Consider the following 19,169-nt stretch of genomic DNA (forward strand, 5'->3'; position numbering starts at 1 on the left):
CAAGTGATGAAGCCAGCTGGTCTCACTGCACTGATTACCTTAAATGTATTGTGGGTTTCAGAAACTGAAACATGCAGAACACAAGTGTACTGGAAGAAGAAAACAGTTAAAAACAAAGCCTAGCATTAATACAGTATACAAATATACATCCAGTCAACAATTAGAACTGGAATCAAGTGATCTCAGAAGCCAACTTGAGCAGGCTCATTTAGACTTAAAAAGGTTTTTCCCCAATAAGTTAAAATTGTAGCGGACAGCAGTTTTATATAGTGCTGACTAGGTTATTTTGCCATTGATAGTTTAAAAAGAGCTTACAAAAGGTAGAACACACCAGGTTAATCTTTACCACTAATTTTTATATATATAAAAAAAAATGAAAGTGGAGGCATGAATGGCATAACAAGCATGAATGACATATCAGTGCATTAACACGTTGCATAGAATGAGACAAAAAAAGTGCTAGGAAGTGACATAGGCAGACAAGGTTCTTTGGTTCTAGGAAGTGACACGCACATATAAAGGTACCCAAGTCAGTCACAAGAATCAGCAGCTATAGAGAGTACCATGCAATGACTTGTGCTCCAAATTCAACTCGGCAGCAGTCACTTATTTGATCTGAATGGTGCAATGTCCCTGAGACTAAGCAGACTTGTGCTTATATCACGCCTCTGTTTCAGATTGCATCTTCCAGTGTGTCGGTTCACGTAGTGTTCAGGCACGCGGTTTCTCCGTGCGAGGAGATCCATCACATGGTTAAGCTTAGATCTGATGATAGAGTAGTGGAACTGCCTCTCTTTATGTAGTGTGTGGAAGTTATCTCCCCTGTGGTAGCTACTGTACTCAATAGACCTAAGAGAGGACATGGAGCTGGCAGAGCTTGCCAGAGAGCACCTGGAAGAGGATGAAGATTGTGAGCACAGGCTAGAAGCAGCAGAGGCAGAAGATCCATCTTTTGATTGTTGTCTCTGAAGTGAAGGCTCTTCCACACGCTCATCTTTATCCGTCTGTGTCACAGCAGTTTTCAGTAGAATTGCAGTTTGAGTGCTAGTTGCTTTAGTATCAACAGAGGTTTGGGTTCCTGTTGTCACCATTACAATATCAGTTTGCGTGACAGCATTAGACAGCATCACTCTGGGCTTCTCCTCCCATGCTTCTGTTTGAGTCAGCATGCTGTTCACCTGCTTGGATATGATGGCCTCCTGGCTGCTAAGCCATTGCTCTTCACCAAGGCAGGGATGCCCCAGCTTATAAAGTGTATCTCCTGGGTTCTCTTCAGCCAAATCCGTTTCTTTCAGTGGTTTCTTGGGAGTGCTTGACAGTCTGGCCAGCTCTGCTCTCAAGTCATCTCCCACAGCACACTCTTTAGATGGCTTTTTGTTGACCTGCTGATCAAATATGCCACTGTTCCTGCAGCTTGTTGGCACTTCAGAACTGAGAGGCTGTGACTGTGCATAAAGGATCCTGAACTCCAGGTCAAAGCGTTCAACCACTTGGCCTGAAAGTACCAATAAGTTACTGCTGTTCAATTTCCCATCAGTCCATGTGAAACTGTTGAAAACAGAACAATATCCAGCGGTAATATTACTAAACCAAGACATCAAAATGAATACAGCCACATCCCAGGTGATGGGATGCAAGTTATTAGAAAACTCCCATTTAAAACTTAAACTTAACTTTGTGCCAGGACTACCCTAATTCCCTATTCCAGGGGTGTCAAACTCACCCAGCATCATGGGGTGTCTGCAGGGTGAATCAGGCCCATAGGCCAGCCCCACACACTGGAGTTAGCATATGGGGCCATTCAGGAATGGGCACCTTGTTCAGCACATCCCCTGGACCAGTCCTAGTCCAGGACTCAGTGCATGGAGCTGGCATAGAGTGCACACTATATGCAGTGCCTGCACCAACGTGGCCCTATGCACTGACTCTGGCTCTGTGCGCTAACTCCAGGGCTGGTTTGGATTGGGCCTATAGACTGGTTTTACGGACCAATCTGGCAGGGAACCAAATGCAGCACACATGCTGGATCAGTCCTGTTACATGAAGCATATGCGCCCAGTCCAGCCCCATGCACACATGCAGTGTGCACCAGACTAGCTCTTCACATCACATGCAGTGTACAGGGCTAGCATACGCATTACACAGCACACCAAGTCAGGCCGAGTCCCACAGGCTGGATCTGACACCCCTGTCCTATGCCAACAAATGTCATTAAATTTGAATGCCACAGTGGGTTTAGAGAGATTAATACACCTCTGATTACTACAGTTAGGTCACATGCAAGTTACAACTTTGTGCAAATTCAGTTTGCCTGGGTTTCACAGGTTGCAAAAGTTCACATTCAAACCATGTTTCTCTCCCACTGTAGTGTAATCTCACTGCTGAAAGGCATCAGCCTGGCAAACATGTATGGTAGTTTTAAAAAAAACAGGGTTAGACTAGGCTTCCTGTCTGATACTGCAACAGGACAGGGGCATGAGTGAGAGAAGAAAGACTACAAATAAAAACAACAACAAAAACCACACATGCAAGGGCAAGCTTGTGAAGTATAAGTGTTTTGAGTGATAAAGACTATAGAAAGCTTGCACCAATGCAGGGAATTGAAGGAAGTAATGAAATAGAGTTCCCTGTCTATCAGAGATAACAGTAAGGGCAAAGATGGGCAAAAAGACTCTTCTCCTTAATTCAGAGTACTCAACTAAAACAGTCCCTCTGAGAAACAGGGTTTGACCCCCACTGAACGTGGGGCACAACAATGCACACAAAAAGCCATGAGACATCCAAATGAGCACCCTGTTTTTAGCAGCAGCCTAGAACACCATGGGTATTATAATCAACACAGGTTTGGACAGAGCTTCTGCAGACTCCAAACAAACTTTGAGTAGGCCAAGGCTAGTTTCTGGAGCTGATCATGCAATATTTGAGTTAGTTTGCCCCCTTTACAGAAGACTCCTGCTCCCAAAGACTGTTGAAAAAGCAATGGACCCCAGTACTTGCCTGTAGGAACCAGTTGTTATTCTAATACCATCAATTAACATGAATTTCTCGTGGGCTTTCCCAACAATTTTGGCACCAGACCTGGCATAATAAATGTTTCCAGTAATGGTTCGAACTTTCATCATCTGTTTAAAGAAAAAAAACAAACAAACTAAACCAGTTTTGAAAATAAGTGGTTTTATGTAGAAAAGACAACAGTGGAAAATTAAAAAAAAAAGTGAGCAGAACAATCAGTTATGTGACGGATACATTAGAGGCAAAGACCTTGCCTCTCTACACAGCTTATATTCCAACTATTGGGTATCTCAAGTCTGGAGGAACCAGAGCGCAGTTCTTTTTTAGCTACAAATCACGAATTGGGAGAGAAAAAAAAAAAAGTCTGTTTGTGGTGCCAAGTCCTATCTAGAGAAGCTCCAACTAACATTAAATGGAAGTTTTCACAGAGATCCAGTGCAATATATGGCCTTATAATTTAATCAAGTTAGTACCATACTGTTATACCCCACAACAGAAAATGATTTAACTTTTATTACTGTCACGATTTCTTCATTTTGGTTCTCTCTTCCTCCTTTTTTTGCTTTTCCCCCCCTCTCCTTGTCTTTGTTCTGTTCTCTCCATATTTTTCCATTGATATCTATAGGGTTGACTCATACCAAAGACAACTCATACAGTACTTACAATCTCCTGCTCAAGACCGACACCCAAATTACTGCACATTTTCATGAAATGAGATACCAACTCTTGGTCCAACAGAATGTACACTGCAACTCCCCGCTTCCCACAGGCTTCCAGAAGGTCACCAAAAATATCTATATCTGTGAAGCAATCCATAACCACAGCGATAACCTGCAGGAACACAGAAACAGCCAATAGTTCAGTAACAGCACATGCAAAGAAGTTCAGTCAACTTTCCAGCTTCAGCCACTTTCCAAGTCTCCTCCTCCCCCACATCGATTCCATACAACATTTCTTTTTTTGGCCTCCCATTGTCTTTTGGCAAGACTGAGTTTTTTTGTGTTCCCCCAATTCAGTTGCAAATACACCATGTCCAGGAGCACACAGGAAACCCAATTGCAGCCACTTCAACAGGGGAAGAAAAAGGGAGTTTCAGACCTAAAAACCTTTGTCTATGCTAGAGGCTTTGCTGAGTGTCAGCAACTCTCAAGCGTTAAGAAATTTATCTTCACAATACCTTTGAGATATGAGGATTCAACATGAACCCCATGTGGGGAACAGACAGAGAGACCAAATGATTTACTCACAGTCACACAAACATGCTATGGTAGAACTAGAACCTGAACTCAAATATAAAGGGCTACAGAGATCACTATTTTGAGTGTCAGTCCACTACCTTTAAAAGGCCAGCCTTCCACCTGTGCTGGTACCATTGTAGTTATTTTCTGTAAGAATTTCATTTAACTTCCCAGACCATTAAACTGGTGATGATGGCAATATGCTCTCTAGCATATGCATATCCACTGGGAGCTAGACATCTGTTCCATAATGCAGATGAAATAAATCTATGTGTTTGGAGAGGATAAGGGTAGGCAATGGATTTAGTGTGATGGGCTTGCTGCAGCATATTCATCAAGGAGAATTGCTATGAAGAAATGCAGGTGTGTGGGGATCTAACGTTATCAAACTGTGGAAGATGCACACTGCTTCAGCACACTCAGGGTGCGTGATTAGCACTGTGCCAAACAGCACCGTTTCATTTCAACTTCTGTTTTGCTGTTTTGAAGGGACAGTGTTTCGTTTCAAAGCACTGTTCTGTTTTGTTGAAACTGTTTCACTGTTTCAATGCATTTCGACATTTCACCCATAGGCTATAATGGGGAATCATGAAAATGCCTATAACTTTGTCACTTGCCTGATTTGGATGAAAATTGCAGGGATAGTAGCCCCTTCTGAGGGCATGCAGCCTGCCAAGTTTCAAGGAGAGAGATGCAGGGGTTTCTGGGAACCTGCACCTCAAACTGCTAAAAGCAAAACTCATGTCACTTGCTGACAGCGGCAGCCTCCTATCATCCCATGCACAGATCTGGGGGCCCGCACCCCCGGGAGTAATCCAGCAGTGCTGGGAGGGCAGGTTGAGCTCCTTGGGGCTGGCAGAGCCACTTGAGGTGCAACCCTGGATCTCCCCACCACCCATCGCCAGGGTGCACTCTAAGCAGCTATGCCAGCCCGATGAAGCTGCAAGCACCTACGCTGGACACTTTCAAGAAACATTTGGATGTTTATTTTGCTGGGATCCTTTGACCCTAGCCGACTTCCTGCCCCTTGGGCAGGGGGCGGGGGACCCAGTGATCTTGTGAGGTCCTTTCTGGCCCTAATGTCTATGAAATCTATGAAACTATCCCCTAAATGCAGATGGAGTCAGGAAATGCAGTATTTGCTCTCGAATTCCAAACCTGAAGGGAGAGAAAGCATGCCATGCAATTTGAGCATCCTATGAAAGGTCATTCTACTTGAATGTTATCTACCAAACACCTGAAACCTTTTAGAGTCTGGAAATTGACAAATGCTTAAAAAAAAAAGAAGGAAAAAAAAAGCTGTCATAACCAGACAGCCTCAGGAAAGGCAGGCTAGAGCGGGATTTAGCAAAACCACATGTATTGATTGACTTGCATCTGCTCCCTGTAGATCAATTGAAATCGTTTTACTTAAATGGGAGCTGTTAGACCAAAACTGCTACTTTTGAAAGATCTGTACTAAATTTGTCAAACCAGTCAACTGTTGCATATTATTCACCCAGCTGCACACTGCAACTTCAGTGACGCTTGCCATGTGAAAGGGTGTCGTTAGAGGTGGAGCTTCTAACATTCCTGATTCATGGTCCCCACCTCATCTTTTTATATACCTGGAACTGCAGTGGCAGAAATTAGCACATCTGGCAAAATGAACTAACTCTGGTTCACAGGGTACAAAGGGCATTCTTTGTAGAGCTAGATCGTGGGAAAATGTTTTGTTCTAAGTCTTTCTTTAGGACATCTCAACATTTAGACTCACATACTGACTCAGCAACTAGGCAATAATAACTAGCTGCTGGTTGATTACATCTTGCTCACTGATCAATTACATTTCATTTAATACACTTCTACTCTTCTTTTTAGTGGGCTGTGTACAATTTCAGGTTGAAAGTTATATCCACCCGTCATCCAGTGTGAATTTGTTTTAAATCAAATAGAGTTAAATCATGATTTAAAAATCACCAGTCAGGAAGCCTCCATTTAATCACCATTTTCTATAAAAAGCACATACTTGTTGCTTGATATAGTCTTTTTAAAAACACTAGCCAATTGCCCATCAAGAATGACAGGGGGGATGGGCAAGGATGAAGTGCCGCCACCCAACACCCTGTGCTACTGCCTCTCTGCCTCCATGCACCTGCTTCCCCCCCCCCCCCAACCTTGCCCATCTGCTCCAGCAACTCAGTCCCCACTGTCATGGAGGGGGGGATGGAGCCCCACATCTGGCCCCACCCCTGCTCCCCCCTCATTGTGTTGACTCCAGACCTGTTTCCCCTCCTCCCCCCTGTCCTGCTCTGCTTACAAGGAGCAGGGCATGAGGTGGGGGGTGAGGCCAGAGCTGCTGGCCTCGCTCCCCTGCTCCGGCCCTGCTGGAGGACAGCACTGCCATGACAGACTGAGGGGCAGGAGTGGGGGGGGGGGGGGGGTAATGCCAGCAGCTGCAGCCCGGCTCTTTGGAGACAGAGTGGGATGGCCCTGCCATGACAGTGTGGACTATCGGGCAGGGGTGGTGGGGCAAGGCCAGCAGTGCTGGCATCTCCCCCTGCTCCAGCTGTTCTGTTGCTGCCACGTGCAGGGAGCAGAGCCAGGGGGTAGGGGTAGGGCCTTCTGCTCCACTGCACCGCTGCCACTTCCTATCCAAAACACTGCTGGAGCACTCTGATTGGTTGTGTAAAACAACCAATCAGAGTGCAAATAAAGCATTACGGACAGACAGACAAAGGCTTTTATAATATCAGAATTCACAAACAGGGTCTCTTTTACAGCTTTGCAAGCCTGCTATTGTGATAGGTTTTCCCTTCTACCACACCATTCCCTTACTAGATCTCAAATCAATGGAGAGTCTATACTCAAACTTCTCCCTCAAGACTTCTGGAACAGTCTACTCAAAATATTTCTTTTGTTTCTACTGCCCCTCCTTCTTTGCATTTATCTCCAGACTCCTCTTCCTTGCCCAGATCTATTCCACCCCCAACAATCCTCTATTCATTTAACTTCTTGAAACTTTGCACAGGCAAGGGCTTGACTGTGTGCACACAAACTTGCAAAGAGACAATAGGTAAGGTAATCACGTCTGTTATCTCATCTCCATAGACTGCTGTTAACAAGGTTGTTATCTCTGGAAACACAAGTCCATTAGAGGTGCACCGATACGGTCCATATTATATCTGCAGCAATCAAAGGAAAATTGACATTATCAGCAATCGGCCTTTTTTTGTTTTGTTTTGTTTTTTTGGCTGATGTGTCCAATAATGTTGCCAATAAATGTTGCATACATGCACACAACCAGGAACACAACCTGGCAGCTTGGACAGCACATTTGGCTGGTATGTCTGTGGTGGGGAAGGGACATGGGGGAGGGCAGATCAACACCAGAGGTAAGAGAGGGAGTGGGGCTAGGACAGGTAATGCCAAGCTGGGGCAGGGCATAGGATGGAGCTGTGGCTCCAGGGGTGGGGAGCAGACTCTGCTGCACGTACCTCCGAGAAAACATGGGAGACACATGCCGCTGGATCTGTACGCAAGGCAATGGTGGGCTGCTTACTGTGGGCTGCACCAGCCTCTTCCCAACAGGGGAGCTGGGCCCGGGGCCAGGTGGGAGTGGGGCAGATGGTGGCACCGACAGCAGCCGCTACAGTGAATTTTGGGGTGGGTGTAGCCTACCTCCCAGCACCACCGCTGCCTGGCACAAGCACAGCCCCAGCCCAGTCACCCCTGTCAAGAAGAGACTGATGCAGCCTCTGACCCCAAGCATGCAGCCCTCCCTGGCCTCACACAGATCCAGGGGGGCACATGCGCTCTATGACTCCCCTGGGCTTGTGCATAATGATGGGAGTCACCTCTTCCCCTGCTACCCCAAACAAGCCGCAGCTCCATTTTGCACCCCACCTCAGCTGTGCAGTGCCTGCCCCAGCCCCACTCTCTCCCTCACCACGGGGGCCTCGATCTGCCCTCCACGCCCCTTCCCTCCCCATTCCAACAGACTTACCAGCCAGATGCTGCTTTCCAAGCTGCTGGGCTGCATATCAGTAATTGGATCAGTATTGACTGATATGGCTGGTTAATAATCAGCTATCAGTATTGCCCAAAAAATCTTTATCGGTGCACCCCTAAAATCAATGGTTTGAGAACTAAAATTAAGTATCACAGAGATGCTAAATGGGATTTTCTAGTGTAAGCACTGAGTCCCATTAGGTAGCGTGGTTTTCTTTAAATCTCTACCAAACTATGGAGAAGCCTCCAGAAACCCTATAAGATTGGGCCCCTAATATAGTCTGTGGTCTGCTGTGACCTATTTATAAAAACTTTTTAGAAAAGGTTACATGAATATATTGTTTCAAGTAGTACATAATTAGAAGTTATATTCCCTGTTCCATGATGATATCTTTGAGCTCTAACATATCTTACATTAAAAACTGTCTTTATATAGGTTTATTTTTTTAAGCATTTTAACAAAAAAAGTAAATAAATATAATTAAATGGAAAAAAAAATCTAAATCAGATATTTTAATTTTTTTTTTCCAAATTATCATGTCTATTGCGACTGAAGTTCCACAATTCAGGAAGCAGCAGGCAGCCTCTCCCACCAGCATTTAGTGGGATCAACATGCCCACCCTCTTACCTTTTTTGTAGCATGAAGCTAAATGCAGGCATTCAGAGACCTATAAAATGTCTCTATTAAGAGACAATGAAAGTGAAAGGAGAAAAGAAGATCCAAGAGATAAGGCAAATCTAAAGCTTGGGCAAAATTATACCTGAACCTAGGATTATATATGGAAATACCATGAGTTGGAGATGCGCACAAGGCCCAGCTATTGATACACTTAATCTTAGCCCACAGGAGGTCGAGAAGTGATATACAACCATCCCAAACCAGAAAAGCTGCTAAAATCCATTGCCCCAATCCCTCCACTACAAACTCTACCTTCTTAGGACCAATGTAGTTCACATCTTTGACAAAAAAAATGTTGAAATGTTAGATGTTCCAAATTCTCAACTTCAGTTTGAAATAGTGGACTCTTGAAATGGAAAATAATTTCAGTAAGAACAGCTCTCCCTTTAATTCTTTGGTTGGTTCTTATTCTCAGAGGCCCATTAAGTACCATTTGTACAGAAGATTTTGCCCTAGAAATCCTAATTGTAATTAAGGCAAGATTATTTTCCACTGCTTAGGAAGGGTGGAAAAAAAGACACTAACCAGACCCTCGATATATTGACTGATCCATGTAGGATTATTCAGGCCTTCTCTTATTGAAATATGTTACCAGGATCTATTCAAGTTTACTACAAAAGAAGGTGACTTTAAATTGCTCAGACAGTTAATTGGTTTCTGCCACTGAAGCCTGCCCATGCAGGCACAGAAGAGTTTAAGCTACTCATGTGCTTTAATTGCACTAGTTCTGTACCTGTGACTGTTCAGTTTCATCTCTGAATCTCACTTATCATTTAAGGTATTTGAGCCACTTAATTCTCTCAAATGGAGTTTTAACCCTCACTAAATAGAACAGACATAAATCACCAGCAACTTAACACTGATGTACAAAAGGAAGACTTAGACTAGATTAGCCACCTTGGAGGCATTAAGAAACTCAGCAGCAACTCTCCGATATGATAAAAAGGTAAATACCCAAATATTGTTGGGTATTAATACACACATCCAAAATACTGTGCTACAGACATGATCTCTTTAGAAGTCAGTCTCTGGGAGTGTTCTTGCTGCAATTTGCAGCAAGCATTTTTGATGACAGGCTCTTCTGACACAGGGAAAAACTTTTGTAGGTCATAAGAACTGATTGTTCAGTCACCATGCCCCTAGAAGATTATTTGAATCCAGTATTTCTAGATTTTTGGTATCATTAATATAGGAACCCATGCTAGAAAGCCTATTACCAAGGGTGTTGTCAAGGACTTTCAGCCTTGCTATTGGACTGTACCTTTTCAACCTGTATATTTCAACTTGAATAGTGGTTAGGTCAAGTCACTGACTATAGATCCATATCTGTTTCCAACCTATATAAAACCATTCTTCCTACTGTTTTAATCCCTGTTCAGTTGAGAAATCTGGAAAGAAGTCCAGTTCTCTACCTAATGGCTAAAATTTCATACAGGACAAACCAGTGCTCTAAGCATAAATGCTACAGCACTGTTTTGGTTCAGGTCATCACACAATATTTTGGGAAAGGTCCTTCCTGGCCATTAGTAGCTGCCCAGTGATAGATTCTTTACTTTTCCAGCCAGCTTCTAATGCCCAGGATAACCCCTGAATCAGACCATTGTGATTTAATTAGTGGCTATTCAACAGACTTTTGATTCAAGTCCAATGTGGTTAGCAACACAGGAGTTGAAAAGAGGTAGTTGGCCCTGTTGGTCTTGGGTCAGGCAGAAGGCAGGGCGAAGTTGCACCTTAGACACTAATTCAGATATGCATATGCTTTTGTAAGCAACAACTTTTACTAATCATCTGATGAAGCTAGCCACTACTTACAAAAGCATATGCACCTCTGAATTAGTCTACAAGGTACAACTCTTCACTGCCTGCTCCCTGAAGTTGTTAAGGGTATTTTCAGCTTCAGTTACAGCATTTGACTCCAATCTTGTAGGCCTGAAAATCCAGCAGGCTGTTTGCATACTACCAAATAGGATACTTTTTCATTCACTGAAAGCTTCCCTTCTGGTTTTTGGTCAATAAAAAAAAAAAAAATGGTACATCCTTTTACCTATACCAGTGGCTCAGATTTCACCAATGCCTGCCCCACCCCCTGCAACCTTTTCAGTTAAAACTTTGAAGAAAAAAGGTGTGGTAGTCAGTCCACAGGAAGTTTAAAAGACAAGTCATTCCAAAAAAAATAAAAAAATTTGAAAGCTATTGAACTGCATACCCTTAAGCCTGATGTTTGCAACAGACGTGTCCTGGACTGTTTGCAGACGTTAAAAAAAAAAAGCCAACATAAGATAAACGAGTTTGACTGGAAGAAGCAGCATGCTATTTTGACCCAGCCCTGAAGCATCGGCATAGATCGGGTGCTTCAGCGGGGGTTTTTTGCAGGGGTATGTTTTTTTTTGTTTAGTTTTAGCTACAGTTGATTCAAACAGCTATTCAATAAAAGCACCAAAAAGCCCCACGAAAGCCCTTGATCTATACAAACATCTGGTGAGCTGGGTCCAATTAAGGTGCCGCTTCTTTTGGGCATGCAGAGCTTGGCATGGGAATGAGCAGAGTTTAAAGGAAAGCACCGGGTTTTTTTGCTTTTTTACCATCTGCAGCAGCCTTGATGTCCAGGGTGCAGCATATTGAAAGACAGTCCCAATGCATTTGCAGACTGTTATACACAAAATGATTTAAAAAAGGAAACTTGTCAGGTCAGCTCTGTCAGAAGCCAACATTAGTGTTTACAACTTGATCTTCCCATGTTAAGGAGTCGGGTTGCACTCATTCCAGAAAGAAATCATCCAAACACCTCTGTATCCCCACCCAGGCTGTATATATCTACATCTTGCACTAGAAATCTTGTCTACATTTTATCTCAACTATGTAGTTGGGCCAATACAAGATATGACTGAAAAATCGTTGCTGCTCACATACCTACCTTTCAAAGACATCATTTTTCACAATAAACCCCGGTTAGTAAGGCGATTCAGCCTGTGCGCACAAGTATTTATTGGAGAAATAAGGAAGAAGCCTTCAAATGCTTACAAAAATATCACTGGCAACATGTAGGGGGTGCATGCAGGTGTACGTGCACCCCCTGAGCGTGTAGGTGACCCCCTATGAAAAGGCACCGCCGACGCTGAGGACAGTTGCCGCTTGCCACCCCCTGCCACCGCTGATGGTGTCTGCGGGAGGTCAGCAATTGACTCTGGCTGCCACTGTCGGTGGCATCTGTGGGTGGTTGCCGACCCCTGGTCGGCACTCACCACACCACCTCCCCACTCCAGAGCATCTGTGGGAGCTCACAGCTTACTGCTGCCGTGCCCCCCAGCCACCAGGGGCAGGCATCGTTCATGCAAATTAACGCACAAATTGAGAAAGTAGCTGTTGAAGGGCAAGAAAAGCAACCACTCTGCTAGTCGGAGAGAGCATAACAAACCTGATTTAAGGTTTGTCTTCTCCATTACAATAACAGCTCACACCAAGTACAACCTCAGAATGTGAAGAAGCAAATGTCTTAGAACACAAGAACTGCCATTTACTGCGTCAGACCACAGTCCCCCTTGCCCAGCAGTCTGGATCACACAGGGGCAGAGCACGGATGCTGAAAGGGACAGTGAACTGGGTATAACCAGGTTCCCCCCACGTGCAGCCTCCAGCATTTAAGCTCTAGAACAGGGGTCTGCAACTTTTGGAAGTAGAATGCCAAAAAACACCAGTAACCTTGATTTGTAAGACGTTGGCGTGCCAGGGTGGATGGCAGGGCAGCTGCCGAAGGCCGGATCCTTGTGGCAACGCAGCCCTGGCCCTTCCCCTGCGAGGCATGTATGCCAAGCAAAACGTGTTTGAGCGCATGCTCTGGCACCCACCCTGGTCTAGCAAGTTTTGAGTCAGAGGCTGTACCCCTAACTCACGCGCTCGATAGCTACTGCTGTCCCTTTCCTCCTAGAGCATATCCAATGCCTTTTTGAATCTAGCTAACCAGTCAGCTTCCACCACACCTGGCAGCAATGAGTTTTAATAACACAATGGGCAAGGGGGAAAAACAAAACAACTTCCTTGTGTTAGTTTTAACTGTACTCCCTACTAGTTTCATATTGTGACCTCTCACTCTCACTTTCTTCCCAGTTCTCCCCAGATTCCCTCTCGTTACCTGCCCGTGGCTCAGCCACATTCTGGGACCTTTTAGATACAAGAGTTACAGGGCCCAGCTCCACCTTGACGCTTACATCAAGGCACACACAGGCACTAAGGGCAGAGCAATGGACAGCGCCTCAGGGCATGCGGCTGATGGGAGGGGAGGATGCCAGGCCAGTCCCCAAAGCAGGCAGGCTTTGCGCAGGGCTTGCTCCTGGAAGAAAGGCAGTGTAGCTTCAACAGAAACAGGGCTGGGCCACGGGCTTTGGGAAGGCGCCCAGCCCTTGCCACCCCGGCGCGGGGAGCGGCCGCGGGAACGGGGGGGTCCTCGGGTCCCGCGCACGAGCCCCCGCGGGCATCAGGTGCTCCCCCGAGCCAGAGCCGCAGCCCGGGCAGGAGGGGCCGGGCGGGGCTCACCTCCCTGGCGGAGCGGATCTCCCTGCGCACCGCCTCCTTGCAGCCGTACAGCTCGGCGCCGTAGCCGGGCTGGAAGTGCGCCTCGACGCGCGGCAGCCCGCGGAAGGAGCCGCTGGCGAAGCCCGGCCAGCCCAGCTCCAGCGCCGGCGGCTCCGCGTCCGAGCGCTCGGGGAAGTAGGTGAGCGAGGAGCAGTCCAGCGACCGCTCGCCCGGCTCCTCCGGCTCCTGGCGGGGCGGCACGGCGGCCTCCAGCAGCGCCTGCAGCTCGGGCTCCGACAGGAACTCGGCCACCCGCTCCCGCCGCAGGAAGGCGCGGAAGGCGTCGCGCCCGCCGGCCACCAGCTCCTCCAGCGCCAGCCGCTGCGCCTCGCTGTACAGCCCGGCCGCGCCGGCCGCCTCGTCCGCGCACTGCGAGCCGGTCGCCATGGGGCCGAGGCGTCGCCGCCCGCTGCAGCCGCGCTTTTATCCGCGGTTCAAATCCAAACAAGCCGCCCCGGCCCACCCCGCCCCGCCCGCGCCTGGTTGGCTGCATTTGAACGGGCTCCGCCGCGGGAGGCGGCGCGCGCTTGTGTCGGGGCCGCGTGGCTGCCCCTGAGGAGCCCCGAGGGGGTGTCGGCCGGGGCGGGCTCCGGGCTTGGCCGCAAGGCGCCGAGGCCCCTGGTGTCCTGGGAGCCCCTTGGGACGTGCGCTCTCCCGGGACTCCCTCCCCACCACCGCCGGCTGCAAGGGGCTGCTCGTGCTAACGTGTATGTGCGCCCACGAGCTCTCCGTAGGCAGCGGTACCATCCCCTGCCCCTGGGAGCCCGCCAGGCACGAGGAACCAAGCCTAGGCACTGCCTAAGCAAGAGCTTTATCTCTTTTACACCCAGAAAGTTTTTCCTGTTACACTAGCATAACCGGCCGGGCGCACAGCTCGGCCCCTGTTTGACCGGGCCAAGGCTAATTAAAGTCCCTGCCTTATCGTTTCTTTGCCAGCCCACAGCTCTCCCAGGCAGGCAGGCTCCTGTGTCCCCTTGTGGCTCTTTATCACAGACTCCTCCTGTGGCTCCCTCAGCCTCACAGATTCGCTCCCTGCTCAGACACACCCTTTAGGGCACAGACGGAAGTAACAATTTTCACTCAATCTGGCCATAGACAGTGGTCTACAGCCCTGACCAAACAGGAGTGCACAGCTGCAGTCAAAAATAGCCAGTTGAGTGAAAAACTGAACCATCGTTGCATGAGGGTTCAGACAGCGCCTTCTGTACAGTGTGTCTGTGCTGCCCCCTCCCAGGCTGCTGCTATTTTCAGAATGGGAGCGGGGAAAGGGAGCAGAGAGAGTTCAGTCTGGGGGGTTTTCAGCCTCCAGCACCAGCTGGGGGTTCATGTTCAATTTCTTCACTGTTTAGGAAAGCAGCTTTGAAGTTGCTAAACTAAACATTGCTGACTTGCTTTTATTCACAGCTAAGTGGAAGAGGCAATTCAATTTGGATAAGTGTGCAGTGATGCCAGTTTCACCAGATTCAAAAAGACATTGGACAGATTCTTAAAGGAAAGGGGCATCAGTAGTTATAAACGCAGGAGTTAGGTTTACAGCCTCTGAATCAGAACTTCCTAGACTTTAAATGCTGGAGGCTGCAAATGGGAGAACTGCAAAACCCTGGTCATACCTAGTTCACTCTCCCTTTCAGCATCCACTGTCTGCCAGTGAGTGACACAGGCCTATTTGTTACGCCATTGGGTGTAGGCCTAGGCCCACCAAGCAATGCTATAAGTCTCCCTTAAGAGGGAGGCCACTAAAGATAACAACTGATTCCTTCGGGCAACTCAAAACATAGCAAGCATGGGAGCGCAGGTCAAAGGTTCAGAACGAATGCACCAAGGGGGGACACCAAATAGAGCACACTGGACAGTGCCCACTGAAACTCTGCCTGGAGACGTGAGTAGAGGATACTCGGCAGGATGGACCTAAGGTCTGACCCAGCAAATGGCAATTCTTATCTTAGTCCCTTACCTTTGAACCTCTGGTCTTTTCACTGCTTGCAAACTCATTCATGTCTTATAACACTTTGAAGAGCACTCCTTTGCTGGGTCATATTGAACAGACACAGCTATATTGAACAGGAAAAACCCAGAGGGTTGCTTAGTACTAGCACAAGAAGATACGTAGAAGATTAAGATAGGAAGGGAATTTAAAACCCTCGGCACCCTTCTGAAGTTCTGGTCCTGTTGAATTTAGCCTTTAGAAATGGCAGAAACTGTTCAGAAGGGTATTGAGAAGAAAGGGATAGAAAGTTTGAAACGTGATGAAACACTGAAAAAAAATAAATGTCTAGATAGGAAACAATGGGTGAGAAAATAGAAGCGTTACAGTAAGCTTCTGCATGGGGGGGGAAGTGCTTGGAAGGGAGGGGTTTGGGTTGTAGCCGTGTTGGTCTAAGGACATAGGCAGACAAGGTTCCTTGGGTGAATTTGATATCTTTTATTAGACCAACCCAAATAGTCGGAGAATAGTTATTAAGCAAGCTTTCGAGTTCAAAAACCCTTCGTCAGGCTAAGGAAGTTTCAGCAGGTGGTGTGTGCTCTTCCTGGATGGAAGGGAGGGGTAAACTCAACTGAAAGGTAGCATTCCCATTTCATTTGTGCCCTCTTTTTAAAAGCAAAAAACATTTCTTTACACAGCTCCTTCCCTGAAGTTTTATCTCCACTCACATGATCGTCTTGTAGCAAAACCCCATTTTTCTTTTTTTTCTTTTAAAATGCATTCCCTCCCCTTCCCCAACCATTTCTGACTTTTTCTCTCCCTTTCTATTCCCTATAGATAAGTACAAGTAAGCTAAGATGTAGGATAAGCTTTAACATTTTATTTTAGGTAGTCAGTTGTTTTTTTTCTCTCCCCTCTTTGCAAATAAGTGCCCTGCTATTTTGATATAGATATCCACTGTTTTATAAGTGATAATTATTATGTTTTGTATTTTTTTTTACTGCTTTTTTATTGTGCGATTATTGTTTTAGGCCTATATATGTAAGTTAGCATAAGTCATGTCAAGTTTCCATCTTGTAATGTCAAGCCTCCATCTTATCCCCATACCCGGTTATGAAACCTATGACTCACACCTACCCCTCCTATGTACTTGGTTCCTGAGTGAATGGGGATGAATGAGGGTGCTTGAGAGACAATGGCAGTAGATCTAAAAATAGCTCCCTCTGAATGACCAAACCATCAACACCAATACCTGGACCAACGACCAAGCCCTGGGAACCACCCTCAGTATTCAAGAAACAAAAGATGAAGCAACCCACCATTGTGCCAAGGCTGCACATGCTCAGTATGAACACCTGGAGCCCTCTGGAACAGGACTGACCTTGCCTGGACAGGCCCTCCCCATAGGAGATCGGAGGTAGTCTGCCCCATAAAAATGGGCAGTGAAGACCAACTCCTTGGGATGCCCTCTCCATCTGGACCAGCACCATGCCATACCACCTATCCACCCAGAAGCCCTACTGGCAACCCTCCTCTGGACAGCACCTGCTGGACAAAGACCCCTTTCCAGCCTGGATAGGTAGCTATCACCCTCCAACCCCTTCTTCAACCAAGGACTTGGACTCTGCTTCTTGTCCCTACCTGGACTCCAACCCTTCCACTGAGTGTCTTTCTACTGCTGCCATTGTGAGTGCTTGTGTGTGTGTGTGGGGGGGGGGGGAGGTGTACGTATGTACCAATAACTTCATGGGGCTGTGTAGCGTGTTGTCTGTTTAATAAACCTGTTATTTGGACCCAAGTTGGGTTTTCCTTTACTATGGTTCAGCCCTGCTCCAATCTCTGCTCCTCACCCCTCTAACTTCCTCTCCTGCTTCTGGCTCACTGCCACCTCCAACACCTGTCCTGAGCTCCTCTCTGCCTCCAAACCCCCTGTTTCTTTGTCACTGTCTTATCCCCACTGCCTTTCCCCCTGAGCAACCAGGTTTCTGCCTCAGTTTCTTTCCTGGCTGTCTCCTCCTTGCCACCACTTATCTGCACCCCTCCCCCAATTTCTCAGCTGTCTGCCTCAGTTTCCAGCCCCAAGCTCCCAGATTTCTGTCTTTCTCTCTTTCCTGGCAGGTGCTGCCTACCTGGGGCAGGGCGAGGCATGGGAAAGCCATGGCTCATCTCGGGGGCACACATACCCCACAGATCTGCATAGAGCAGGGCAGGCAGGCTGGAACCAGGGCTGCCCCAGGCTCTTCTTGGCAGGGGCTGGGCTTAGGCCAGGCAGCAGTGGCACTGGGAAGGGGCTACAGGGGGGTGCTGTAGCCCCCCTATAGCTCCCCCTCTTTGCTTGTGTGGGATCCATAACGTTTGGCCACATCAGAACACTCCAGCAATCTAACCTGGAGGTGATTAACATGTCAAGCACAGGTGCCTAGTCTTCAACTGTGTAAAGAATAAGTAATGATTCTTGGCTATCTGAAAATCTGTAAGAAAGCAGTCTATGTATGGAGGATCAGTTCAATAAAAATCTTAAAATCTCAAACAATCTTGGGTCTCTTTGTAACAGTAGACACCAGACCAGGGATTAGGTTACCAGCTCATTCTCATATTTCTAATTCCCTTCTGTTCATCCTAGATTGGTATAAAATCACTGTATTTAATCCTTCTGCCTAGGCCCATTCTTACAGACATCACATTATCTTCACAATAGCCATGGCTACACTACTGGGGAAGATACAATGAGATACAAAGGGAGGGTAAATGCTGAAATCTATGACAGCATAAGTGATGTTGTAGCTGTGATGGTTCAGAAATTACACAACTCTTTTTAATAGAATAAAAATGGTAAATAAAGGTCCCACTTGCAGTTCTTAATATTATTAAAAGAAATTTAATATTTTTTAAATTAAAAAATTCAAATAATTCTATTAAAGACAATGAAGTCAGTTACTAATACTGTCAAGTCATACCCTTTTGGCATGAGATTTACATAGAATTTAAGATTTTATGCATTGCTTCAACATGTTAAGAAACCATCATTTCATACTTACAATATCAATAGGTCAATTCCATACAATATCAAATATCCTTTTTAAAAAAGTTTTAAATATATTAGACTCTGATTGCCAAAATGCCATTTTTATACACAAAGCGGCTAATACAATATACAGTTCTCTTACATTATTTTTTCACATAAAATACATTTGTCAAGTTTTATTTATACATCATTTACTATAGATCAATGGAGTTATGAATTATTGCAGGGGGCTGGGCATCCTTTTGACATGTCTTGGCTATGCAGCAGCTGAACCTTGCTGTACAAGGCTTACAAACACCACTATAGTCAATCCATTTCCTTCTTCTAGCAAAACTGCAAAATCCATAGTCAGAGACTGGGGAGTTAGGTATGGTCACACACAGGCAGCATCTGCACTATCTATTAGAAAACCTGTAAAATTCTCCACTGGTGTAGAACTGGGCAACAAAAAGGAAAAACTGCTTCAGTCCTCTCTGTTGGAATTGCAGCAGCAGAAAATTATAGTCTCTTAAATTTGCTGTGACAGGTATAGCCTCAAAGAGCCCAAACCGACTCTTTTCATGCAGGAAATTTTAGACACGTTTCTCAACAGCTTTGCCTGCATAAAGTCAGTAGGATTAGGCTGAGTAACTAAATGCCATTGTACAGTTGTAGAAAAATAACTTGCATTTTTACTATTATGTTTTGGGCACTGCCTGTGCTGCCTAGTTATTTTTTTTATAACAGTTTAG

At 46.2% G+C, this 19,169-nt stretch overlaps 1 protein-coding gene across 1 annotated transcript; it reads right to left on the reverse strand.

Annotated features, from left to right (window-relative positions):
- Positions 1-335: 335 nt before the first annotated feature.
- Positions 336-13,908, reverse strand: LOC102565099 (protein FAM83D). The gene is made up of 4 exons (XM_059733208.1): positions 13,451-13,908; positions 3,676-3,843; positions 2,998-3,122; positions 336-1,548 (listed from the first exon to the last, which is right to left on the reverse strand). Exons 1-4 carry the CDS (start codon positions 13,874-13,876, stop codon positions 603-605), a joined length of 1,665 nt encoding a protein of 554 aa, XP_059589191.1. The 5' UTR covers positions 13,877-13,908; the 3' UTR covers positions 336-602.
- Between the last annotated feature and the right edge of the window lie 5,261 nt (positions 13,909-19,169).

Source organism: Alligator mississippiensis, chromosome 9 (assembly GCF_030867095.1).
Source record: "Alligator mississippiensis isolate rAllMis1 chromosome 9, rAllMis1, whole genome shotgun sequence".
Classification (NCBI taxonomy): Eukaryota; Metazoa; Chordata; order Crocodylia; family Alligatoridae; genus Alligator; species Alligator mississippiensis.